We start from the raw sequence: 25,751 nt of genomic DNA, 5'->3' as shown, positions 1-25,751 counted from the left end.
CCGTTGGTTTCACGTTCGCATGAGTTCCCAAGTGTCTTGTTCAGAGGAGAGAGACAATCAGTTCGAGTCTTGTCGCCCAGGGCGGTGTGAGGCTGGGGTGTACCCCAACTTCCCGAGGTCCTAACAACCCTCCTGAGACACCCCCCAGGGACCCAGGACAGGCACCTGGCCAGGCTCCACCCAGACACCCCCAGCCTCCTCAGCTCTGGGCTGGGCTGAGTATACCTCTCTGACTGGCCTGGGAGGTCGGGGGTTACATTTCCTCCTTCCAGCCTACACTGGGACCCTACACAACAGAGGGGACCCCAAAATCATACAAGAGGACTCCATGCCTGTAACTCCACTTCCGGCACGAGGCCCCACACATCCACCTGGATAGCCCACCTTCTAAGACAGGCCCCAGGAAGGGGGTCCCTCATGCCCTGAAGGACAAAAAGCCAGTTTGGAGGGTCAGCCCCCCCCAAAATGGGGTGGGGGAGCACATGCCTCAGGGCACTGTCACCCAAAGCAGTTCTCTGCCCAAAGCAGTATAAGCCCATCAGATCTTGGGCTCCTCCTTGTGGCCCTGGCAGACCACCACCGCCCCCCTTACCCCCCCCACCCCCCGCCCCCATCCCAGGGGCTGGTCTTTGGGTGGATTTCCTCAGCCGGGGGTGAGGGAGAGCCCTGAGTGTTCAATCAAGACTGGACACTAGGGCTGTTTTCAGGGGAGACACTACTGGGGTCATCCAGAGTCCCTCCCAATGCTAGAGGGGACAGAGCCCTCTTCACCCCACCCTCAGGCGACAGGCTTAAAAGTAAAAAAAAGAAAAAAAGAAAAAAAAGAATCATCGTCATTGTTAACCATTGCTGTGCTGGATTTGTTGTTTTGTTTTTCTCCAATAAATTATTTTCTAGTCACTCACCTGGGCGTGTGTGTTGGCCGACAGTGTGGAGGTGGCGGGGTGCAGGAGGGGGAGGGAGGGGGCTCGCCCACCATGAAATGGGGAGGAACAGAGGGGCCCAGGGAGGAGGAAGTCTACCCCCCCAGCCCAGGCCTCTCCGGGCAAACCCTGCCCTGCCCCATGGCCACAGCCACCCCTGAGCCCTCAGCCCCACAGGGCGCCACCTTCTCGGGAACCTTAAAGAACCAGAGAAAAACTCAAGGCCTTTGAGCCAACCAAGCCTGACAACAAAGATCCTGTTGAGACTCGCATCTGAGGCATCACTGCCCACGGCTTCCTGGAGCCTGAATTGTAAGGTGGTCCATTCGAAGGGAAGAAAGCGGGTGGCCTGGTAAGGGAATGGGCTGGGTTGGTGCCAGGATTGGACCTCATCAACTGCCCTGGGAGGGGCCAGCAGGCAGCAGCCAGGGGCCAGGACTGGTAAGCGGAATCTGCTCAGCACATTTCTCTATTTTGAGAGCAATAAAGTTTTATCCACATTACCTACCCCAGGGGGAAAGGGGGAAAGTAAACCCATAAATAAAGCAAGCTTCAGTGCCCTGGCTAGCAGGCTCAGTGGTTAGAACGCTGGCCTGCACACTTGGATGGTCACAGGTCTATTCCAGGTCAAGGGCATGTACCCGGGTGGCAGGTTCAATCCCTGCCCAGCCCCCGGGCCAGGGGCAGGGGGCAACCAATCGATGTGTCTCTCTCACAAGGATGTTTCTCTCTCCCTCCCTCTGTCCCTCCCTCCCTCCACTCCTTCCACTCTTTCTAAAAATGAATGAAAAAAATATCCTCAGGTGAAGATTAACAACAAGCTTTTCCTGCAAATCCTCCATCTGGCCACTAGAGGTGAGTGTTTTGATTTTTAAAACCCGGAAAGACTTCCAGGTTGCATCACAGAAAGAAGCATAGGAAAAGAGTGACCTCGGGAGCCCTGGGGTCAGACAGACCCTGGTTTATTAGAAAAAGAAAAGGCTGTGAAGCCCTTGTCATAGTGGGGAGGGGGGGAGGGAGCGGGGGGGGGGAGTCATGCTTGCCGGCTGACGTTTCCTGAGCCGGGAATTCCTGTTCCTCCCGAAGCAGGCGTGGCTGCCCCCCCAGAACAGGTGGCACTTGGCTCCCAGGGGCACTGGCCGGCTCTCCATGGATGACGGCTGCCTCTCGAGGGCCAGGGCGCCACCTCTGTAGGTTCTTTAATTGTGGATGATTCTCTCTCCTCCTCCACGGATGCTGGCTGGTTCCCTTTTTTAAATGACTGGCCGGGTCCTAGCTGGTTTGGCTCAGTGGCTAGAGCGTGGGTCCGCGGACTGAAGAGGCTCAGGTTTGATTCCGGTCAAGGGCATGTACCTTGGTTGCAGCTTGATCCCTAGTCGGGGGGCGTGTGGGAGGCAGCTGATCAATGTTTCTCTCTCATTGATGTCTCTGACTCTATATCTCTCCCTTCCTCTCTGCAAAATCAATAAAAATATATATATTTTTAAAATGACTGGCCTGGAGGCCACGGCTGGCTCTTAGAAAGTGGCACCTGGCTTTCTCTGGGGGACGGCGGCCTCTCCTTGGTTGCTGGCAGAGTCTCAGGAGAATACGGCCTGGCTGCTTCCCTGGCAGTTTCCCGGGGAAAGAACCAGACGGCCTGTCTGTGGAGGGAGCCTCGTTTTTGGAGAAAGAGCACTGCTCCTCCCCAGTAAAGGAGGAGCTCATCGGGGAGGTGGGCTGCGTGTCCTGGGAGGACACCTTCCCGCAGGGCGGGTGCCCCTTCCTCCCCAAGAATGGCATCTTCTTCTGGTGCGAGGGCGACTCCTCGATGGGATGGTGTGACCGGCTGGAGTGTTGCTGCTGACCCCTGGTGACCTCCGCAAACCTGTGCCCTGCGTGATCAGGTCTGCGTAGCCTTCCCGGTGGGAGAAGGCATAGCTAGAGCGCCGGGCACGTGACTGCCGGCAAAGGTAGGGCAGAGGCTCCACTGCGATCTCCTCCGCCGTCTCTTCCTCCTGCAGAGCACAGGGCAAGCAGGGTCCTCAGGCTCCCATACTCTGTTGGATGCTCTCGGGTCACCTGCTCCCAGTGGGGGCCATTCATAACCCTTGGTCACCATTCTCTGGCCAGGCTCTTCCCTACCCAAGTGCACCCAACTGCAGTTCTCCCTTGGACCTAACTCTGGACCAGCCAATCACAGTCCTCCCCTGGGACTGCACTCCAGATCAGCTACCAGGTGCCTTAAGTGCTCTGGTGTGGCAAAGCCGGGGAAGTTAACCGGGGGCAGCCTGGCTGCAGCCTGTGTGGCAGAACATAGCAGGTTTGTGGCCAGGTCTTGGCCCACTGTTTCCGTCAGTCCTCCAGCCCTGCCCAGCTGCAACTGGTCCTTCTAGTTTCTTGTTACCTGATCCAGTAAGTCCCCCCTCCCCCGGCCCCCCACATACACATTTTTTTCATTTGTGGTAAAATAGACATAAAATGTACCATTTTAACCAGTTTTAAGTGTACGTCTCAGTGGCATTAAGCACATTAACATTGTTATGCAACTATCACTTCAATCTCCAGAACTTCATCTTCCCAAACTGACATTCTGTCCCCATTAAAAACGAATCCCCCAGCCCCTGGCTCCCTCCAGCTACTTTCTGTCCATAAATCTAACGCTCTAGGGACCTCCTGTGAGTGGAATCACAGTATTTGTCCTTTTGTGACTGGCTTGTCTCACTGAGCATAATGTCCTCCAGGTTCATCTGCATTGTAACAGGGTCAGCATTGCCTTGTTTTTAAAGGCTGAATGGTATTCCACTGTGTGGACGGATGAACCACACTGTGTTTATCCATTCATCTATCGATGGACACTTGGGGTGTTTCTAAGTTCCCCTTTTTGCCTAAACCTTTTCCAGGTCATTTCTGTCATCTCAACCCCCAAGTCCTGGACAATTCATGGTGGAAGTCTGACCACGTCACTGCCGGAACCAGGCTGGCCGCCTCCATCCCAGGAAGTATGGTTTCCTTCCTGAGTTCCTGGGGCCTATAATTTGTCCCTCCTGAGAGCACTGGGTGTGCATCTGGGTCTCGAACCCTCTACCCCCAGCTCCGTATCTCCTTGGAGTCCCTGCTCCCAGCACCAGCTCTGGCTGATGGGTCCCAGGAATGTGCAGGGGGGACCCCAGCCGCCCTCACCTTGGAGTGTGGCTTCTGGAGGGCCTGGTAAATGACAGGCAAGGCCAGTCTGGGCAGGGAGTTTAATGACACATTCAGCAGGACCACCAGCAGGGTGGCGGGGTGGGACAGCACGTTGCGGTCAGCATCTGGTGACAGAGCAGAGTCTCAGCCGGGCCCAGGGGGAAGCCGCCCCGAGCCTGCTCCGTGCCCCCTCTTCCAGACCCCCGCCTCCTTCCTCACCTTCACCCCCGGAATGCCTCTGTGCAAATTCTCTAAAGACACAGGCCCCACCCATTTCCAGGGCTGCCACCCTAGTCCCTGCTGCGGGTGGGGGTGGGGTGGGGCTCACACAGAAAGGGGAAGGTCTTGGGGGAGACGGTGAAGAGCCAGGAGCTCTGGCTTGCCCAGGTCGTCACCGTGTAGAAGCAGATGCTGAGGAAGATGGCCAGCGCAGCCAGGACCGTCCAGTACCTGATGATGAGGACGACCTGAGCGGGAGAGGCGGGTTCAGCCATGGGGGCGGGAGCACCAGGCAAGGCTACGTAGAGGAGGGTGGGGACCCAGCCCCCAGGTTCAAGGGGCACCTGCTAAGGCCTCTCAGGAAGGGTCACCAGGCAATGAGACCATCATGGTCTGTGTCCAAGTTCTCACCAGGGGTGGGGTGGGCAGCAGCCCTGCCTACCTCCATGGTGATGGACAGCAGGCCCGACAGGGCCACGACCACGGCGAAAGACTGATAGTCACTGAGGGGCCCAGCCGTGTCCTGACTGATGCACAGGGTCATGAAGAAGTTGACCAGGGAGGTGGCCATGCCATGGCCGATGGCTTGGAGGAAGACCCAGTAGTTGAAGAGCTCGTCCTTCTGGCCGGCAATGTACAGCTGGGGCAGCTCCAGGCTCCGCTCAGCACTCACATCCTGGCGGGGGTGGAGGGATTCTAGAGGCGATTCTAGAGGCTGGCTGCACAGCAACAAGCTGCTGAACCATGCGCGTGAGAACGGTGAGATGGCGAATTTCGTTATTGGTGTTTTACCACAGTTTTAAACTTTTTAAAAAAACGAAATGAAAGCCCTGACCGGTTTGGCTCAGTGGATAGAGCGTCGGCCTGCGGACTAAAGGGTCCCAGGTTCGGTTCCGGTCAGGGGCATGTACCTTGGTTGCGGGCACATCCCCAGTGGGGCGTGTGCAGGAGGCAGCTGATCGATGTTTCTCTCTCATCAATGTTTCTAACTCTCTATCCCTCTCCCTTCCTCTCTGTAAAAAAATCAATAAAATATTTTTTTTTAAAAAAAATGAAATGAAAGTCTTGTTCCTCAGGTCACACCAGGCCAGCCTCAAGTGCCCATCATTAGCCACCTGTGGCTGGTGGCTCCCAGCTGGACAGCACAGGCACGAGACACTTCCATCATCCTAAGCATTCGACTGGACCACCCTATTCTGGTTCTCTTAGCCAGACCCGCTCGGGAGGAGGGCAGGGCAAAGAGGAGGACTATCTTCTCTGATCCCCTCCCCACTGTGGCACGGATGGGCCGACAGTGGGACTGAGCTTTGGGAGTGTCCCAAAAGGGTGGGGGTAGCTGGGCAAAAGGACTTCACCCACCATCAGGTTGAGCTCCGGTGGGAACAGTTACATGGTCGTGGGCTAGGAGCCCTGCCCACATCCCACCCCAGCTCCCCAGGGGAGAAGGTGTGGCAGAGACAGGAGTATCTACAGGGAAGGGGGAGGCACGTCCTCAGCCTGCTCACCTGCTCGAAGAGCCCAATGTACAGAACTGGGAGGCTGGTGTACAGCAGATTGAAAAGCACCAGGAACCAGCCTTCGTACAGAGGCTAGGGAGGGGGAGGGGGGAGAAGGTGGTCAGTGGCCAGCCTTCAGGTGCCAAATGTCCAGAAGCAGATATGCTCTTCACCTGAGGAGACACCCACCCCCCAAAGGCAGCGCAGCACCTGTGGAGGGTTCCAGGTGAGTGAGAAAATTCGTTACAATCAAGGGTTGGGTTAAGTCAGTGGTTCTCAACCTTGGCTGCACATGAGAATCACCTGGGAACCTTTTTAAAATCCTGATTTCTGGGCCTCATCCTCCGGAAATTCTGTTTCTTTGTTATGGGGTGGGGCCACAACATTAGTAACAAAGAAACAGAATTTCCGGAGGATGAGGCCCAGAAATCAGGATTTTAAAAAGATTCCCAGGTGATTCTAATGTGCAGCCAAGGTTGAGAACCACTGCGTTAAGTGACGCTGGAAGGTAAAAGGCAAAGAGGAAAAGCCGGGTCTAATTCTTTTAAAACAGCACTTTGGAGTATTTGTTGTCATTGGAGGGCTTTCAAAAGAGCTACAGGAGGGAAAGTGGCTAAGAATGTGGTTTTGGTCATTTTAGATTTATGGAGTCACGGACGGATGGACTCGGAAGAGACCCCACAGGCAATGGGCCCAGCGCCTTTCCCAATGCAAGAACCTAGTTCAGTTAAAGGGTGTGGGTTCAGCCCTTGCTGGTTTGGCTCAGTGGATAGCACATCCGCCTGTGGACTGAAGGGTCCTGGGTTCTATTCTGGTCAAGGGCACATGCCTGGGTTGTGGGTTCAACCCCCAGTAGGGGGTGTGCAGGACGCAGCTGATCAATGATTCTCTCATCATTGCTGTTTCTCTCTCTCTCTACCTCTCTGAAATCAATAAAAAAAATATTTTTAAAAAAGGATATGGGTTTCCGTTCCAAAAACGATTTTATGTTCATTCTTCGAGTGAGCAAATAAGTAATGATCAATCATTTTACAAGACTCAAGTTTTTCACAGCTGGACAAGAGTCATTAATGAGTACCTGGAAAAGGCTAAGCTGAGCCTTGTTCTGTGGGCCTGGAATCAGAGACATCAGTGGGAGCTCATAGTGGTTTTTAAAAAATATATTTTATTGATTTTTTTACAGAGAGGAAGGGAGAGGGATAGAGAGTTAGAAACATCAATGAGAGAGAAACATCCATCAGCTGCCTCCTGCACACACACACACACACACACACACACACACACACACACCTGGGGGGATGTGCCTGCAACCAAGGTACATGCCCTTGACCGGAATGGAACCTGGGACTCTTCAGTCCACAGGCTGACGCTCTAACCACTGAGCCAAACTGGTCAGGGCAACTTGTAGGGTTTTAATACACACAGGATAGATGATAGATAGACAGACATAGCTCAAGCTGGTTTGGCTCAGTGAATGGAGCATCCGCCTGCAGACCAAAGGATCCCAGGTTAGATTCTGGTCAAGGGCACATACCTCGGTTGCAAGTTCCTCCCAGCCTGGGGCCCTGGTCAGGGCGGATGCAGGAGGCAACCAATCGATGTGTTTCTCTCAGATCAATATTTCTCTCTGTCTTTCCCTCTCTCTTCTACTCTCTAAAAATCAATGGAAAAATATCCTCGGGTGAGGATTTTTTTAAAAATAGACAGACATAGAAATAGAGAAAGACATAGAGATGTGCGTCTATCCATGGGTTAGTATGTGTACATTTCCTAGCTCTGTCTGCTGAGAGAGGAATAGAACCCCAGCAGCAATGAGACACCAAGAACGAACTACCATTCTCTAATGAAAAGGATCAGGGCTCCTTATGGGAGTGCCTGATTCCAGGGCTGGGGCAAAGAAAAAACAGAATGAGCCTGGAATCTCTTATAGTGCCAGAAAGTGAAGACATGCTCAGAGAGAAGCAGGCCATGTCAAAAAGACACTTCGGGGATAAATGGAGCAATAAAACATACAATCAAATAAATGTCCATGGGTCCATACTGATAAAAATGAATAATTTCAGCCCTAGCCGGTTTGGCTCAGTGGATAGAGCATCGGCCTGTGGACTGAAGGGTCCCAGGTTCGATTCTGGTCAAGGGTTGTGGGCTCAATCCCAATTGGGGGCCTGCAGAAGGCAGCTGATCAATGATTCTCTGTTATCATTGATGTTTCTATCTCTCTCTCCCTCTCCCTTCCCCTCTGAAATCAATAAAAATATATCTAAAGCCCTAACCTGTTTGGCTCAGTGAATAGAGCGTCAGCCTGTGGACTGAAAGGTCCCAGGTTCGATTCCGGCCAAGGGCATGTACCTTGGTTGCGGGCACATCCCTAGTAGGAGGTGTGCAGGAGGCAGCTGATCAATGTTCCTTTCTTATCTATGTTTCTAACTCTCTATCTCTCTCCCTTCCTCTCTGTGAAAAATCAATAAAATATATTTAAAATATATATATCTAAAAAAATAATAAAAATAAATAATTTCATAAATAAATGAGGGAGAAGGAATGGTTGGTTCTTCCTACAGAAGAATTCTAGTTAACAAATGTAGGAAGACGGAACACTGTCCTCACTAAATAAGGTTGCCAGCCCTCTCCATCTCACTGGGTGTTCCAGCCAGAGGGAAATAAAAGGCGTCCACATGGAGAGAAAGAAGGAAAATGATCTCTATTTTCAGATGACATGCAGAAAATCCCAAAGGATCCGCCAGAAATCTCCTGGAGCCAATAAAGGGAGTCAGCAAATGCACAGGGCACAGATCAACGTGCAAAAATCATCTGTGTTTCTCACACCAGCAATGAGCCACCCCCAGAGGGCATTAAGAAAGCAATTCCATGTACAGCAGCAGCTAAAAGAATAAAATATCTAGAGACAAAACAGTAAAACGAACAACATGTAGTTATCCAGGTGCCTCTGTAAAGCTCCCTCTCAAAGCCTTGGTATCAGTGACGGAGCTACTCCCTATCAGGGCCATCTGTCTTCAGACGACGTCCTTACACACAGGAAATCATCTCTCTGTGCCCCTTCTGAGGCTCCGGGCACATCCGCGCCTCACCGTGCTACTGCTGAGAGTCTTGAGGCCAGGGACCCAGCTCCCACAGTCTTCTCTTCTCTGGGGCTCAAGCGTATCCTGTCTCCCCTAGAAAGATCTACCTTTGGAGTAGCTGCCCTGCCTGGCTTCCCAGCTCAGATCTGTCAAATGTCCCTGGGACTGCTGGGCACTCAGCTGGGCAGGAAGATCCCTCCCTCTATCTGGACACTATACTTGCACGAATGCAGCCAGGGAGAAGGTCGCATTGCCCTGCGACCTCAGGCCAGCCCTGCCCCAGAGGACCCCAGAGGACCCCAGAGGACCCCAGAGGACCCTGGACAGTGTGTGTGAGCCTGTCGCCCTCCTGGAAGCCAGGAGAAGGGCCCAGCAACCCAGAGAATCCCCAAAGGGCTGTTGCCTCCAGCGCACCTGGGCAGAGAAGCCACTGTAGAAAGCGAACCAGATCTGGGCCATCATGCTGGCCAGCGTCTTGTAGATGAAGTAGCGCAGGAACTTGCACACTCGCATGTAGGACCAGCGCCCGTGCACCAGCAGCAGCCGCCTCAGGAAGCGGAACTGGGCCAGCATGTAGTCGCTGTTCTGCACCAGCCGCATGCCCTCCTGGCCCGCCAGCCCTACGCCGATGTCCGCAGCTGCGGGGGCACACGCGGCCTGTTGGCCCTGGCCCACCCCACCCCCTCCCAGCCCGCCACAGGCCTCCCCTGGGGCCCGGTGCCCACCACCCACTCTTGATCATGTTGACATCGTTGGCACCATCCCCGATGGCCAGGGTCACCACGTTCTGGTACTTCTTGACCAGCGCCACCATCAAGGCCTTCTGCCTGGGAGTCACCCGGCAGCAGATGACGGCTTGGCATCGCGAGGCCAGTTCCACGAAGGCCCGCTCCCGCCGCGCCTCGGGGCTCTCGTGGGTGTTGGAGTGCTTGTTCTTTGGCACCAACCCCGGGCGCCTCAGCTGGCCCCCCAGGGTCTGCCACACGAGAGAGGTGCGCCCGGCCTGCCGGACGTCTGTCCTCCGCTCAGCGGGCTCCCGCCAGGGCTCCTGCCCACCCACGTGCACATTTCCGACGAGCACCTGGGAATCCTTGCTCAGGGGCAGCAGTTGGTCCTGGCCAGCAGAGAGGTGGGGAGAGCGGGGGGAGGGCACATCACTCTGCCTGCACCCCTTCCCTTCGTGAACACCCCTCCTGCCCCTGCCCCCACCCCAGGCTAGCCTTGAGCTCATGGCTCCCGTCCCTCTGAGAATCATCTCTGGGTGTAGCATTCACTTGGGCTTTTCCAATAGTCCACCCCCACCCCGAGTCTGTGCTCCTCCCAGCCCCCTCCCACGTGCCAGAGGCCCCACAGTTAGCCCTGAGCTGACACTGACCAGGAACTCTCCGTTAATGACCATGGCCGTTTTGACCTGTGGCAGGAACCGGTTCTTCAGAGACCCCTGGCCACTCAGCAGGTTGTTGTTGCTCTCCCAGTAGGCCTCCAGAATCTGACTGCAGAGACCCACTGGGGCTCAGCCACGTCCGCGCACAAGCTTCCTTCCTTCCCCTCCCCCGATGTGCCTCAGTTTCCCGCTCTGGGAATCCAGCCAGGTGGAGGCTGAGGACGTTCTGCAGACCCCCAGGGCCACATCTGAGCCATGGATGTCCCCGATCCCCCACCCTCACCCTGCTCCCACCAGCTCATCCTCCCCCACTCCCACTCCTTACACGATCTCCTTCTCCTCCAGAATGAGCATGTCCTCGGACAGCAGCTGGCAGGCAAAGCTGATATTCACCGCAGTCTCTGAAAACCAGCCTAGCTCAGCCCCTGGCAGCCCCCTGCCCAGGGCCATGCCCACCCTGCCCCACCCCCTGGCAATGGTGATTGGTTCAGAGGAGGGTATGTGACCCAGCCCGGCCAGTGCGAGCCAACCCTGAGACTTTGGCTGCAGCTCTGATCAAAGGGGCCTGCACTCTGGCTGGCCGGGGCTGGGCTACTAGAGGGAAGTGAGTCTGGGCCAAGGATCATTATTAGATATATCATGCCTAGAGCCCACAGGCACTTCTAGGAACCCACAAAAATGACTTAATTTCTTTAAAATCAGAAGAAGAAGAAAAAGTGAATGTATTCCAACCTGGACATTTGTCTTTATTCCAGCACAGCTGTAAACTGTCATTTTAAATCTTTTGTGTGTGTATGTGCCTCCCGCCACAGGAGTGAATGCCAGCTTTGTTTCTAAGTGGCTGGGCAACCTCCAGCAAGTGCCCTGAGGTCGCTGAACTCACTGTGCCCATCTCCCATGCATGGGTAACCAGTTTCCAACTCATGGTGTTGCCATGAGAACCAAATACTCCAGAAGTTCTTGGCGCAGTGCCACCCATCTGAGGGAGGTGCCTGGGGGACCCCACCAGTTCTGATCATCCTATTTCTCCCTTTCCCAGGACAAGGTGGGCGGCAGGGCTGAACCCCTACAACTGGAACAGGCTGATGGTGACGCTTGAGTTGCCTCCCACCCATCTCCCTTCTCTCCCTGCTGGGGCGGCTGCCCTGGGACCTACCTTGCTTGTCTCCTGTGAGCACCCACACTTTGATGTTTCCTTGCTTGAGACACTGGAGGGTTTCAAGGATGCCGTCCTGGAGCCTGTCTTCAATGGCTGTGGCTCCCAGCAGCTGGGGGTGGAGGTGGGGGCACAGGGAACAGACTGAGCAGGGACTCAGCTATCCAGGCGGGGGAGGGAGATCTGGGGACCCAGGGCTGGAACCAGGATGTGGAGCCCCCTCACCTCCTGTGCCGCGCCCACCTGGAGGTTCTGCTCCATCTCCTCGTACACTTGGTGCAGGGCCTGGGCCCGGTTCTGAAGAAGGCTGCTGGCTTCCTGGTGCCGCTGGCGCCACTCCTGGTAGGTGTCCTCACCTACCTGTTTGTAGGCCAGGCACAGCGTGCGCAGGGTCTGCTGGGCAAAGGACTGGCGGCCGCCGGGCAGCAGGCGCCGCCCTGTCACCACCTGCTGCCCGGGCACTTCTCCAGTCAGCTCCTCTCTCTTTGCCTGGGCTCCCTGAACCTTGACCCCCCACAGTCTCTCCTCCCCAGCGGGGGCCGGGACCACGTGCTGCCATGCTCCCTAGTTGCTGTTCAGCCCCCCAAGAGGCCCAGTTCCATTCTGTCTCCAGAGCTCCCTACACTCTGTGTGGCCACTTCTAACTCTCCCTGAAAACCCTCAGTGCAGCTCTGCCAGACCCCTCCCCGGCCAGGGCTCCCGCAGCCCTTGGCCCTTGACCCCCTGCCTTTGGAATGTCTGTGCTCCGCACTCCGCCTCATTTCTAAAGGGGCTCTGGGGGTGGAGAGGGAACAGAAAGAATCCTGTGGGCCTCCAGCCCCCCCCCCCTCAGCTCCCACCAGAGGACCCAGAGATCCGGGGGTGCCCTGGGGACTGGGTGGCCGCAAGAAAGGTGTCTGTGGGCCCCTTACTTCCCTACTTCCCCATCCCCCAGGCTTTCTGCCCAGTGGGTGGCCCCAGGTCTTGCTTTTGTTCTTTTTTTTTTTTTAATATATTTTATTGATTTTTTACAGAGAGGAATGGAGAGGGAGAGGAATAGAGAGTTAGAAACATCGATGAGAGAGAAACATCTATTCAGCTGCCTCCTGCACATCTCCCACTGGGGATGTGCCCGCAACCCAGGTACATGCCCTTGACCGGAATCGAACCTGGGACCCTTCAGTCCGCAGGCCAATGCTCCACCCACTGAGCCAAACCGGTTAGGGCAGTGGTCGTCAAACTGTGGCTCGCGAGCCACATGCGGCTCTTTGGCCCCTTGAGTGTGGCTCTTCCACAAAATACCGACTTCTGCGCATGGGCCACGAAGTTTCAATCGCACTGCACATGCGCGCCCACACGTGGTATTTTGTGGAAGAGCCACACTCAAGGGGCCAAAGAGCCGCGTGTGGCTCGCAAGCCGTGGTTTGCCGACCACTGGGTTAGGGCATTGCTTTTGTTCTTGACTGGAAGTGGGCCTCAGAGGTTGGGCTTGGATATGACAGGGGCTCCCTGGCCATCGGAAGCTCCACACAAGCCTTTGCTCCTCTCGGGCCTCGGTTTACCTCTCCGTTCCATGGGGCAGTTGAACCAAGCCATCATGCCAGGCTCCTGGGCTCTGGGTCATTGTTCTGACTGCGCTCCTCAGTTCTTAGTCAGAGACCAGCCACCTGGCCCGGACTCCCCAACCTTGCAGAGCAGGGCACTCTGGGAAGTCCTGAGTGAGGAGCTCGGGGCATTCTTTGCATAAACACCCCCCTGGGCCCTATGCTGGGGACCCAGCAAAGCCCTTAGGGAACCCCAGAAGGTCAGGGCTTGGCCAGAGAGGGGTCACCTGGCATGACATGACAGCCCCATGTTAGAGTCAGGTAGGAAAGTCTCCCTGGAGGTGGAGACCTGGAGGTGGCAGAGCCCCGAGGACCAAAAGTTCCTGAGTGACAGAGCAGAGGAAGGCGTCCAAGCAGAGGGAACAGTGTGTGCAAAGGTCCCGGGGCATCACCTGAGCAGGAGGAAAACTGCAAGCCAGAGACTAGCATCCTGGGGAACACCCTGGGGGGCGGAAGAGCCAGCCCAGAGTGGTCAGCAGGGAACACAGACACAGCTGCGAAAGCGTGGCTGAGTCTGGGCTTCATCCACAGAGACAAAATGTTTGGGGCAGGAAGGCTGCCTGTGTCCGGGAACCCAGGGCTGGCTGGGGACGGGGTCAGTATCCAGGGCCAAAGCCTAACCAGAGAGGATCCTCGTATGCCTTCCAAAGATGCCCCTCTGTGCAGGTGCAGCTTGCGGTTCAGCTCCTCCCTGCCCATGTGGACACGAGCACCTGGATGCCTGAGGCAGTTTCTCTGCACACCCCCTCCTCTGCTTCCCTCCCTCTACCCCTCCCCCTCCCTCCCTTCCCACAGCGACTCACCGTCAAGGCCTCTTCCGTGGCCCCCTCTGTCAAGCCCCTCTTATACAAGCGATCAAAGATGACGGTGTCTGCGCCCTTGGTGTAGAGGTAGACGGAGCCCTCGGGGTTCCGGACTGTGGAGGGAGAGGCTCGACTGCCCATGAGCATCCCCTCCCACCCCCACCCCCACCCCCACCCCCATCCCGGGCCGAGGGCGCTCACCCAGCACAGACATGCGCTTCCGGACGCTGTTGAAGTCCATCATGGCCAGGACCTGGTACACCCGCTCCTCCCCGAGCTCCGTCACCGTGATGCTGTCCTGCGTGCGCGCTGTAAACACGTAGCCGAAATTCCGGGCGGCCGTGACCAGGGCCTCCTCATCCGGGGAAGCCGCCTGGTACGACAGCTGGCCTGGTGGGGGAGGGGACCATGGGAGTGGGCTGGGGACCACGTTCACTGAGAGCCTGTTGTCTTCTGGGGACCCACCACCCGTCTGCGGCAGGTTCCCCTTCCCTCTCTGTAGCCCCGGGGACGGAGTGGGCCCAGTGGGTGCTCACCAGAGAGTGACAAGACAATGGGCCGGTACAACCTCTAAGCCAAATAAAAGAAGGCAGGACCTAACCGGTTTGCCTCAGTGGATAGAGTGTCGGCCTGCGGACTGAAGGGTCCCAGGTTCGATTCCGGTCAAGGGCATGTACCTTGGTTGCGGGCACATCCCCAGTAGGAAATGTGCAGGAGGCAGCTGATCGATGTTTCTCTCGCATCGATGTTTCTAACTCTCTATCCCTCTCCCTTCCTCTCTGTAAAAAATCAATAAAATATATTAAAAAAGAAAAAAAGAAGAAGAAGAAGGCAGACAGTTGGGCCCTAGGCCAGATGACTTTCCTCTCCCAGTTCAGGAGCAGATCTCGAGCCCCAGGCTTGGACACCCGCTGGGTGCAGAAGAGGTGGAGCCTGGGACACGGGCCTGAGAACCTTCTAGGCTGGATGACAGGAGCCCTGGGGGGGGTGGGGGCTGGACAACCTCTCAGACCAGAAGACACCACAGGGGCCCCAGGGCCTGAGCACCCCCGCAGGCTGGGCAGCCCCAGCCCACTCACTGTCTTCCTCCTGCACCATCACCGTGTGGCAGATGGCCAGCAGGCGCCAGAACTCCCGCACCATCACGTCCTGGTTGCCACGCACCGCACTCAGGAGCCTCGCATTTTGGAAGAGCAGCTTCCCATCCGCAGATTTGCTCCATAGGTAGGGGTTCTCCTGGGGGGGGACAAGCCGGTTCTGGGTAGGTCAGTGCCCGACCCCCCACCCCCGACTCCCCACCACCATCCAGTGCTGCAGGGCCGGCACTCACCTTAGGTGGGGTCTCCTCCTCGTCTGGGCCTGAGGAAAGACCCTGCTTCAGGCCTCAGCACCCCAGACAGCTTAGGGTCCCACAGTCCCCGCCCCAATGCCAGTCTTCCTAGGGTCTGAACCCTAAACAACAGCGGACCCCCAGCTGCAGCTTTGCCTTCTGCACAAGGAGGGACAGATGGGGCCCCATCTCCTGGGGGAATCTTGCTGTTGTTGTTAATCCTCACCCAAGGATATTTTTTCCATTTATTTTTAGAGCGAGTGGAAGGGAGGGGGAGACGGAGAGAGAGAAACATCCATGTGAGAGAGACACATCAATTGGTTGCCTCCCATACGCGCCTCTATGGGGGCTGGTTAACCTGCAAGCGAGGTATGTGCCCTTGACCAGAATCCAACCTGCCACCCTGCGGTCCAAAGACTGTTGCTCTAACCACTGAGCAAACAAACGGCCAGCGCTCCTGGGGGGCCTTAGAAAGACTGTCCGGACAGGGATGCGGCCTCATGGAACACATCTTGTTTGAACTATTCATGGTGGCTGATAAAACTTGGCTGCTACTTTGAAAAAGTGGATGATTTCAAATAAAAGTCTGGCCCCAGAGTGCTTATAGAAACATGAGAGAGAGAAGAAAAACAGAGAGAGCAACATGAGAGAAACCAGCCACTTACCACAGACCCCCCCACCCTGCCCCCCGCTCTCTATCACCCACCTCCCGGGCCCTGGCTCAGGGTCAGGTGGAATTTCCATTTCTCATGCTGATGACTGCCTGCTGCCCCAAATAATTACCCAGCTGGGTCCTCTACCAGCTCCTGCTCCAAACGGAGCTAAAAACTAGACCAGGGGCTGGCGAGCTTCGCCCTGCACCATCACCAGCTTTTCTGTGACCTGCAAGCTAAAAAGAGTTTTCACATTTCTAACTGGTTGGAGGGAAATTGAAAGAAGAATATTATCTCGGGAAACTTGAAAATGCTATGAAATTCAAAATTGGTGTCCTCGGTACAGTCTGTGACAATCAGAAGCAGAAACTCTATTTTGTGACATGTGAAGATGCTATGGATTTCAAACGTCAGAGGTTTGTGAAAACCAAAATAATACTTTTCCGTGACACGTCAGCCGCACTGGAATTCGAAGCTCAGCGTCCACCCGCAGCAGAGGCTGCTTTCCGGGGACCAGGGCTGAGCTGAGTCTCCACAGAGACGGTGCCGCAGGGGAAGCTAAAAATATTGACTTGCTGACCCTGACTGGTGTGCTTGGTGTTTAGAGCGTCGGCCCGAGCACTGAAGGGTCCTGGGTCCGATTCCTGGCCAAGGGCCCATAACTGGGTTGCAGGTTCGATCCCAGCCCGGTCGGGGTGCATGCAGGAGACAACCAGTCAATGTTTCTCTCTCACCTCCATGTCTCTCTCTCTCTCTCTCTCTCTCTCTCTCTCTCTCTCTCTCTCTCCCTCCCATTCCCTTCCCTTCCCTTCCCTTCCACTCTCTCTAAAAGCAATGGGGAGAATTTCTTCAGGTGAGGATTAAGTATATGTGCACATTGACTTGCTGGCCTGTTACAGGAATAGCTTGCTGACCCCCAGAGAGGAGGCCTTTGGCTGCAGCTCTGAGCTTCAGATCCCCATCGGCCTGCAGGGGGTGGGGCCCAGGGGGCAGGCCAGCTGACCCTGAGACCCACTCAGGTCTCCTGGTGATTGCAGCGCCCCAGGGCCCTCCTGCACCCCAGGGTCAGGCGTGCTGGGCGGCGCCGTGGGGGGAGGACAGGTCAGGGAAGGCCCCACCGTAGACAAGGCCGTTGATGCAGCACTTCCTGAAGGTCATGATGTTCCGTGTGAGCGTGCCGGTCTTGTCCGAGAAGATGTACGCCACCTGGCCCAACTGGTCACTGAGGCTGGTGTTTCGGGCTCTGGCCGGCATGTTCTGGGGCTGGTAGTACATCTGCCTGTCCCAGCTGATGAAGATGCTGTTCCCCAGGTAGATGAACTCGGTTCTGCAAACACACGCTGGGTCAGGCCTGGCCCATGGCCCACCCCAGCCCCCTTCTCTCTGGCTGAGGAGTAGGTGGGGGGAGCCCCAGGGACTCACAGGATGAACATAGCCATGGGCACCATGACGCTGAGTAGAATGAGGAAACCCCAGAAGGTGAAGAAAGACTCGGTGGGCACGCTGTACATGAGCTTCTCAGACACGTAGTGGTGCTTGGCCTTGAGTTCCTTCACCTTGTCCCAGAAGCCCAAGGTCAAAGCCACGGAGATCAGCACCAGGGACACGAAGATCTGCTCAGCAAACGGGATGGTGGAGCATGTGGAGGGGCCCAGGGCAGCACCGAGACACCCCAGCGACTAGCCAACAGGGACACAGCCAGTGTAAAAGACAAACAGGAAAGGAGAAGCTCCCCCCACCCCCAAGTTCTGCCATCAGGATGGGGGAGTGGGGCTGGGGGGAGGTGGCTGGCAGTCCCAGGGGGAGGGGAACTTGCAGGGGTTTTGCTGGGTTTTGTGGCTGCTATTTTAAAAGTTATATTACAACAACTTTTAAAAAGATAAAGTTGAGCCCTGGCTGGCATGGCTCAGTGGTTAGAGGGTTGGCCCGGGCACTGCAGAGTCTCGGGTTTGATTCCCGGTCAAGAGCACATTCCTGGGTTGCAGGTTCAATCCCCACCGTGGTCAGGCTGTGGGGCACTTGTTGGAGGCAATGTGCAGCTCTCATATGATCTCTCTCTCCCTCCCTCTCTCTTCCTCCCTTCCACACTCCCTCCCTCCCTTCCACTCACTCTAAAAAGCAATGGAAGCCCTCAGTAGTTGAGCATTGACCTATGAACCAGGAGGTCATGGTTCGATTCCTGGTCAGGGCACATGCCCGGGTTGCAGGCTCAATCCCCAATAGGGGGCGTGCAGGAGGCAGCCGATCCATGATTCCCTCTCATCATTGATGTTTCCACCTCTCTCTCCCTCTCTGAAATTAATAAAAATATTCTTTTTTAAATAAAAAATACAGATAAAGTTGATTAGGCAAAGAGTTAAGAATTATTAAATGAATGTCCATGGAAGGTAGCTGAGCATTTTATAATCTCCTGTGGATTTGGAAAAAATGTCAAGATCAACATTTATTTTATAAAGACATTTCTTACGTGTCATGATTCTAAGAAGAGTCTTTGGCCCACAGACCTGTCTGTAGGGTCAGGCTGCACATTTTGCAGAGGCGGGAAGCTGAGGCCTGAAACATGACAGCCAGGGCTTCTGTCTATGGGGACCTTTCCCTTCCCTCTTCTGTGTCCTCCCAACCCCCAGGCTGGGGCTCAGGCAGCTCACCAGGATCACCAGCCTGTTCATCAGACGGTCTATCTTGGTTCTCTTCAGATGGATTTTGCCACAGTTCCTCATGATCTTCGTGTCTAAACCTGCAGGGGTTGCATCCATCTGTCTGTCCATCCATACATCCATTCATTCATACATACACACATACATCTATCCATCCGTCCATCTATTCACTCTTCCATCCATCCATCCATCCATCCATCCATCCATCCATCCATCCTCTATCCCTCTGTCACCCCTACTCATCCATTCACCTGCCCAGCCACCCAGCCATCTACATACAAGCACCCCACATTCTCCAGCCAAGTAACAAGGGTGTTGTCTCAATATGCACATTTCCACAGTTTTAGAACCCAAGCCCCATAGGAACCATGTCGGGAGCCCCACACCTATGGCAGCAGACACACAGCAGCCAGGCCTGGCCTTGTGACTTCCTGCCAACAGTTTCAGGGTCCCCCCCCCACCCCCACCAGGACAGCTCAAGCTGCAGGGCCCAGCGCGGCGGTACCGGCATAGATGACCAGTCCATAGCAGGTGTCCGTGTTCCGGATCTTGCAGCCACGTAGGAGGATATTGCCGCTGCCCAGGGAATATTTCTTGCCCTCCCACTGCAGGCACCCCAGAAAGCGGTGCATCTGACCGTTGGGTTCCTCACAAACCACCGTGCCTACGGGCGACAGGGCCATCAGGAAGCCGAGGGCATGGCTGGGGTCAGGCCACCCCTCTCCAAAGCAGGTGGGGCAGGCGTGGGGAACATTCTCTCACCTCTGGCTCTAGCAACCCCCAAGGGCCCTGCACTGCCCCAAACTTGCCCCACTGGCACCTCCATCTGCTTGCCACGCAGCTTCCCCCTGGATGCTCCAAAGCTGGCTGTTAAGCCTCAGGGGTTTTGTGCATCCTCTTCCCTGTGCCAGGACGCACACCTCCTCAGGGAAACCCTCTCTGATCCTCCAGCCAGATCAGGTCCCTGCCCCCTGAGTCCCCTTCCTCCTGGTTACAATCCTGCAGTGGTGTCCTGAACCCCTGTGAGTTCTGTGAGAGGAGGTGCCAGCCGCATCTCCTCCATGCTGGGGACCCTGGGGCCTAGCCCAGCGCCCGGCCCACAGTGGCTGGCCTCCATGTAAGCGAGGCCTTTTCTCAGATGCCGTGAAAACAAATGCAACCAACGCTTGAATATCCAGAGCAAAAGGGCTGTGTTTGAGAGGACGATTCTGCTCTAGACCCGATTTGATTAACTTGTCTTTGCACTAAGACAGGAAAAAAAATACTGTAGCCCCTTGCTGGGCTCTGGCAAACGGTAGTTCTGCCCACAGGTATGAAATGTCTCACTTTTCTGGTGGGAAATAAGAAGCTGCGATGGATGGCCCGGTTCCCTGTCTCTGTGCACAGAGGCTGCCTTTTTGATTAAACAACCAAAAACATTTGCTTTAATGTGATCACGTTTTAAAAATAAAATGTAACGCCTGATACAATGGTGCAGCATGTTTTCTAACAATAACAGAAAACTGCTCCGACTGTTACATGGATGTAAAGGACATGAAACAGGCCTGGGATAAGCTGGCCTATTAAAAGCTATCTTGCCCTGGCTGGTGTGCTCAGTGGTTAGAGTGTGGGCCTGCACATGGAAGGATTGCAGGTTGGATCCCTGGCCCGGTCCAGGTGTGTGCGGGAGAAAACCCATCGATGTGTCTCTCTCACATCAATGTTTCTCTCTCTCTCTCTCCCTCTCCCCCTCCCTCCCTCCTTTCCATTATCTCTAAAAATCAATGGAAAAAATATCCTCAGGTGAGGATTAACCAAAAAAAACACCAAAACTATTTCGACCCCCAACACCCCCCTCCAGTAGACCCCTATCACCGTCCCCCAAACCCAGTGAAATGGGGACGTTCCATGCCTGCTGTACAGAGGGGCAGACAAAGGCCCAGATGGGGTGGATGAACTCGCCACCTCTCACCTTGGAAGGAAGCCATCATTCTTTCACTGGTCAGCGCCCGGTGCGTGCCCATCGGGGCCTGCCTGAACTTCAAGTTGGTCTCCCTGGTGATGAGAAGAGGAGTGAGGTGAGAGGTGGGGACAGGCAGCGACCAGGCAAGGCACCCCAGCCCCTTCCAGAGTCACTCAGACATTTCCACGGAGCCCCTACTGCGGCTCAGATGCCAACGAGGAGGCCGAGGGGCCTTGCCCCATTGACGCAGGACGTTTGTGGAATGGCGCAGGCTTCTCGGTTTCGGACGGCCGCACCTGGAGCACAGCAGGGCCTCCAGAAATGTTGGTGCAGAGAAGGTGGGTCCCTTTCTCTGACTGAATGTTCTTGCCCCCTGCCGCTTGCAGGTCCCCCACAAATGCTCCCAGGATGAATGCCCACAATATCCCCGTGGGCTCGGGGACCCACCCTTTGTGGCCACTGGGGAAGGCCTCGCTGGCTCCCAGGCCCCCAGCCCCTAGTGCTGAGCTGTGCCTCACCCGTCGATGTCTGCTGTCTCCACGTAGCACAAACTGCCGGGCTCCGTGCTGGCCAGCAAGAGCACGTCGGCCTGGGGGGGGGGGGGGGGGGGAGGGAGAAGACACACTGGGGGAGGGGCGTGCACAGGAGGAAGACAAGCAGGAAGGCCGCCCTCCCCCAGGAGCGGGGAGTCTGAGCCAGGCGGACCCAGCTCACCGGGACAACGTTGTCCTTGTGCAGACAGACCAGGTCCCCCACACACAGGTCCTTCCATTTTCGCCACAGAAAGCTGCAGGGGGTGGGCAGCAGGTGTGAGAGGGGCCCAGCCAGGCTTGTCTTTGGAACCCTTAACCCCCCACCCCCCACCCCCAAACTGGAAAACAGGGGGAGCAGGGACTGCCCTCTGAGCTTTGCTTCCCTGCCTGCCCACCGCAGGTCTTTGTGGGGGACTCTGGGCCCAGGGGAAGTCCAACCTTCCCTAACCTTGCCTCCTCCACCCGCTTCAGCATCCAAGTTCCTTCAGACCTGCAGCTGAACTCTCAGCCCTGCAAGGTTCGCGCTCGGCTCCCAGCCTCTTTCCCCATCACAGGGCCCAGCCCTTAGCCTGGCAGACAGCAGGCTGGGTCCCTGTCAGACATCAGACTCCACCAGGGTGTCTGGGGGCATGGACGTTTCTGGGCACTCTGCTGGGCACCCCTCCCTGATATGTCCTCCACGCCCCCCCCTCCCCGGCCCCTGCCACCAGCTGTGAGGGAGTCCCCGTCCTCAGGGTGCACCCCCCACAGCACCAGCGGCCTCACCTGCTCCCCACCAGCATCTGGCAGGGCCTGTTGTTGATGGTCCTGTCACTCCTGTGTCGGCCCTGAGTCCACAGAGGTGGGTCAGAAGGGTGGTCCCACCCCTGCCCCCGCCCTGCCCCCGCCCAGGATGATCCCACCCCCAGCCACGCCCCTATGCTACCCCCACACCAGCCACATCTGCCAGGGACCCTGATGGAGGAAGGGGGGCTGCTGGGGCACTGCTACGAAGAGAAGGAAGGCCCGGTCCACCTATCACCCAGTGTGGCACCGAGGGCCATAGAGCTATGGGACACCTGTCCCTGTGGCAGCAAGACAAGGACCCCACCCGGCCCCCAACCCTTTCCCAACTGTCCCTGGGCCCCACTTACGATGTCATCTGCCAGGTCTCGGGTGGCCCGGATGATGAGGAGGCAGGTGAATGGGGCGAAGAGGGTGAACCAGGGCAGGGTGGAGATCTCGGGGATGCCCTGGCACAGAGGTTGGGTCATGCCGGGAAGGCAATACCGAACCACCATCCCGAACACTGCCCCAAACTGCATCCCCCTGGCCTCCCAGCCGGCCCCTCAACCTGGCATCCTGTGTCCCACCTGCCGACCCCCGGGGCTCCAGGCCAGCCACCTCCCCCTACAACTCTGGGGACAACTGCCCCTCTGCTTCCCATTCTCCCCACAAGCTCCTCTCCATGCCCAGCTCCCAGTCACATCCTCCAGGAAGCCCTGCCAGCCCCAAGTTTGCTCCCTCTTCAGAGCCTCGGCTTTACTCCCTGTAACCCGGCTCCTCCCAGTCACCCTTCAGGCCTGAGCGCCAAGCGAACCCCAGGCCAGCGTGGGTTGGGGTGTGGGTCCCCTTTCCATCACTGGTCCCCTCCATGTGGTTCAATGGCAGTGGGTGTCAGGGCCACCGGCAGGTCCTCAGCGTCTAGCATAGGCCCCGCCCACAGTGTGTTTATTGCGTCGATGGATCAAAGCAGAGGGGGTCAGCACGATGAGATATTGAGGGGGGTCGGGGTGCTCTGTGAGCTGCCCACTCACCGAGAGAGGGAGCTGCCCAGGTAGGACATCTGCCCATCTGGCAGGGCCACCCAGGTGCTGGGAACCTGCTCTCAACCTTCTTTCCTCCTCACCCTTTGGGGTCAGCTCAGTGGGCCGAGGCCCAGAGGGTCACGTGGCCAAGGCTGTGCATCCTGGGGAGGGGCTGTGCCCGCCTTGGGCCCAGAGGAGCCACTCATGCACCTTCATCATTGGACATCTATCCAGAGCATCTTCTGTGAACCAGGCCCTGGACTGAGCAGTGGAGACTCAGCCATGAGGGTGCTCCCAGTGTGTGAGCAGCCAGACACCGGCCCCTCCTCCCAACCACACAAACACACACTCGAACCTCCATGTGTCTACAGAGCCATGTGGCAAAGCTGGTCAAGGAGGGCTTCCTGGAGGAGGCAGGGTGAGCAGATGGAAGGAATGGTCTGTGCTCAGGTGTTTGTACTGACCCCTGGAGCCACCCCTGTCCTGCCCCACCTGGAGAATGATGATAAAAAGGAAGTAGAGGTTGGACATTCGGTGGAACTGCTCGTACAGGTTCAAGGGCAGGAAGGAGAAGAAGTTGTACTTGGCTGTGTGGATGATGTTGCCCTGGAATGAGAGCCAGCATGGAGGTGCTGCCCAGGCCAGGGCCCCACCTTAGCCTCACCCTGCCCTTTGAGCACAATCAGCAATGATTAAGTACCCGGTGCATGTAAAGCCTCGAGCCAGTACTACCTATCTACCATGAGCCAGCTCTACTGAGCACCTGCTGAATGCAGAGCCTTCAGACCAGCATTACTGAGGGCCAATTGAACGCAGCCTTGAGCCAGCAGTGATTGAGCCCCTACTGAATGCAAAGACACCTCAAGTAGGACTGTGACCCCGGTATTTCTCAAAGCGAGACACACCCAGGGGGGTTTTAGGCAGAGTCTGATGGACACGTTGTAATTTGAAGATTTAGTATTTTCTTTTTTTTTTTAATATATTTTTATTGATTTCAGAAAGGAAGTGAGAGGGAGATAGAAACATCAATGATGATAAAGAATCATTGATTGGCTGCCTCCTGCACACCCCCTACTGGAGGCCAAGCCCACAACCAGGGCATGTGCCCTGACCCGGAAACTGAACCATGACCTCCTGGTTCACAGTTGGATATCCAACCACTGAGCCACGCCGGCTGGGCAGTACTTTCACATTTTAAGGTGAACTGGGGTAGGGCTAAGGGAACAGTGGGCACTCCAGCACCAAACTGGTGATTCATTCGCGATTAAAATTCCGTGTGTGCGGGAGAGGGGGCTGGTTGGGAGGAGGTAGCAGGGGACGGTCGGGCTGGGGCCGCCTACCTTGTACTTCTTCCTCTGCCAGCACGGGAGGACCTTCTCCTTGAGTTGGTTGTTGTAGGTCCGGTTGTTGGCCTTCACCTCCCAGGTGAACGCTGGAGCCGGAGAGAGCAGGGTGTTGCCTGGGGTGCAGCGAACACGGCCGCAGGATCCCCCAGAGGAGGTCTAATGGGTCCCCCGGGGAACCGCCATGGATGTGGGAGCTGGTAAACAAACACCACCCTGGGCCAGTCCCTAGGCTCAGAGGACGGGCCTGGGAGACCCACTCATGCCCTCCTTCTACAGACGGGGAAACAGGCCTGGTGCCGGCCCTGCGGGGAGGCTCCTCGCCCAGCCTGGGCGGCCCAGCTGTTTCAGGTCTGCAGCCCCCAATTCCTGAGTCTAGCATTCAGTTATGGGATTTGGGACTATTTGTAACCCAATGAGAACATGCTGGGCCTGTTGAATGGACTGGGCCGGGGTGGGGGGGGGGGGTCTCCTCATCCCCATATTTCAGCCACTATACTCTGCAATGCCCCTTGGCTTACTCTACAGATCCCACACCCCACACTTGGCCCCAAAACATGCACCTGAGTTCTTCTCCTCCTCAAGGTCCTCGCCGTAGGCCAGACTGTCCGCACTGGTGGTGCTGTCGGGGAGAGGGGCCAGGGTCACACCAGCTGCCCAGCCCTTGCCACACGCTGTCCATTACCCTGCCCTCTCCAAAATGTCGCCTCCCACTTCTATCGGTTGCCACCTTCCCAGCGCTGAAGGTCCAGCCGATGGCTGAGTGTCCTTCCCTGAATATCTGGGGCCCCCACCGATCCCCATCCTGCAACAGCCCCATGTCCACCAGTCCCTCCAGCTACCAAGCTGAAGTTGCTTGACTTCCTTTACAGCAGGTCTCCAGAATGGGTTCTACCTCTGGCTGCTGCTGCCCACCCCAGGTCCATCCTCTGGCCAGGCCACCGTTGCCTCTCCTGGGATGGCCACACCCACCTCCCCCTGGGTCTCCCTGCTGTCCCCTCTTAACCCATGTCCACAAGGGACGCAATGCCCAGCCCAGTGAGGGGCTCCATGCGTGTTTGTTGGCTGATGACATGGGCCCTAGATTATTCATTAATTGCTAAGCTTGTATAAAGGTCCAAGCTGCTCTGAGAGGTCTCAACGTGGTCTCAGGGCAGTTAACTGTGGTGGAGCAGACACCAGGCTTCCCACAGAGCCCAGAGCCTCCCACAGCCTCTCTAGTTCACGGCCATTCCATCAACGCCAGGAATTCATCTCACCAGAGGGCCCTCCGCAGGCAGGCAGCTCTCCGAGCCCTGGCCAGGGCTGCCCCCTCTGCCCCGCCCTCGGGGGAGCACCTTCCCGCATGCTCGGTGCCTGCCTCCTCACCCTTCTGGTCGCCGTTCCCAGTTCTCAGACAGGCCGGGCTTCTTCAGGCAACTTCTCTGGGCTCCCCCGCTACCCGGGGTGTCCCCCATCCCAGATCTCATCACCTTCTGTCCTCTGCTTCTTTCCCTTTCAGGTCAGGATGGCTGGTGTCTGAGTCACAGGTTTCCCTGGAGCCGTCGGGGAGGACCTGGCCCAGGGCCAGCTCAGAAGCTCCCGGGAGCCTGGGCTGTGCCACGTCTATTCCCCAAATGAGAAGTGAGGTTCAGCCAGTGGGACCCGGAGCCCAGGAAGACTCTGTGCAGGATGGGGGTTGGGGGGAGGTGCTGGGA

At 56.6% G+C, this 25,751-nt stretch overlaps 1 protein-coding gene across 1 annotated transcript; it reads right to left on the bottom strand.

Annotated features, from left to right (window-relative positions):
* Positions 1-1,088: 1,088 nt before the first annotated feature.
* ATP8B3 (ATPase phospholipid transporting 8B3) lies at positions 1,089-25,511 on the bottom strand (the record flags this gene model as incomplete). Its single annotated transcript, XM_081092732.1, has 29 exons — positions 1,089-1,120; positions 2,749-2,920; positions 4,086-4,213; positions 4,417-4,555; positions 4,750-4,983; positions 5,813-5,896; positions 9,298-9,521; positions 9,616-9,997; positions 10,259-10,376; positions 10,593-10,668; positions 11,424-11,535; positions 11,667-11,831; positions 13,810-13,922; positions 14,011-14,199; positions 14,889-15,045; positions 15,140-15,162; positions 16,911-17,119; positions 17,215-17,405; positions 18,441-18,529; positions 18,955-19,113; positions 20,401-20,483; positions 20,910-20,980; positions 21,106-21,178; positions 21,690-21,751; positions 22,058-22,156; positions 23,204-23,317; positions 24,052-24,143; positions 24,618-24,676; positions 25,423-25,511. The coding sequence occupies 29 exons, from the start codon at positions 25,509-25,511 to the stop codon at positions 1,089-1,091; spliced, it is 3,738 nt and encodes a 1,245-aa protein (XP_080948858.1).
* Positions 25,512-25,751: the final 240 nt, after the last annotated feature.

This window comes from Myotis nattereri (assembly GCF_964212035.1).
Source record: "Myotis nattereri genome assembly, chromosome: 5".
NCBI lineage: Eukaryota > Metazoa > Chordata > Mammalia > Chiroptera > Vespertilionidae > Myotis > Myotis nattereri.
This window is presented reverse-complemented; position numbering and strand designations above follow the sequence as displayed.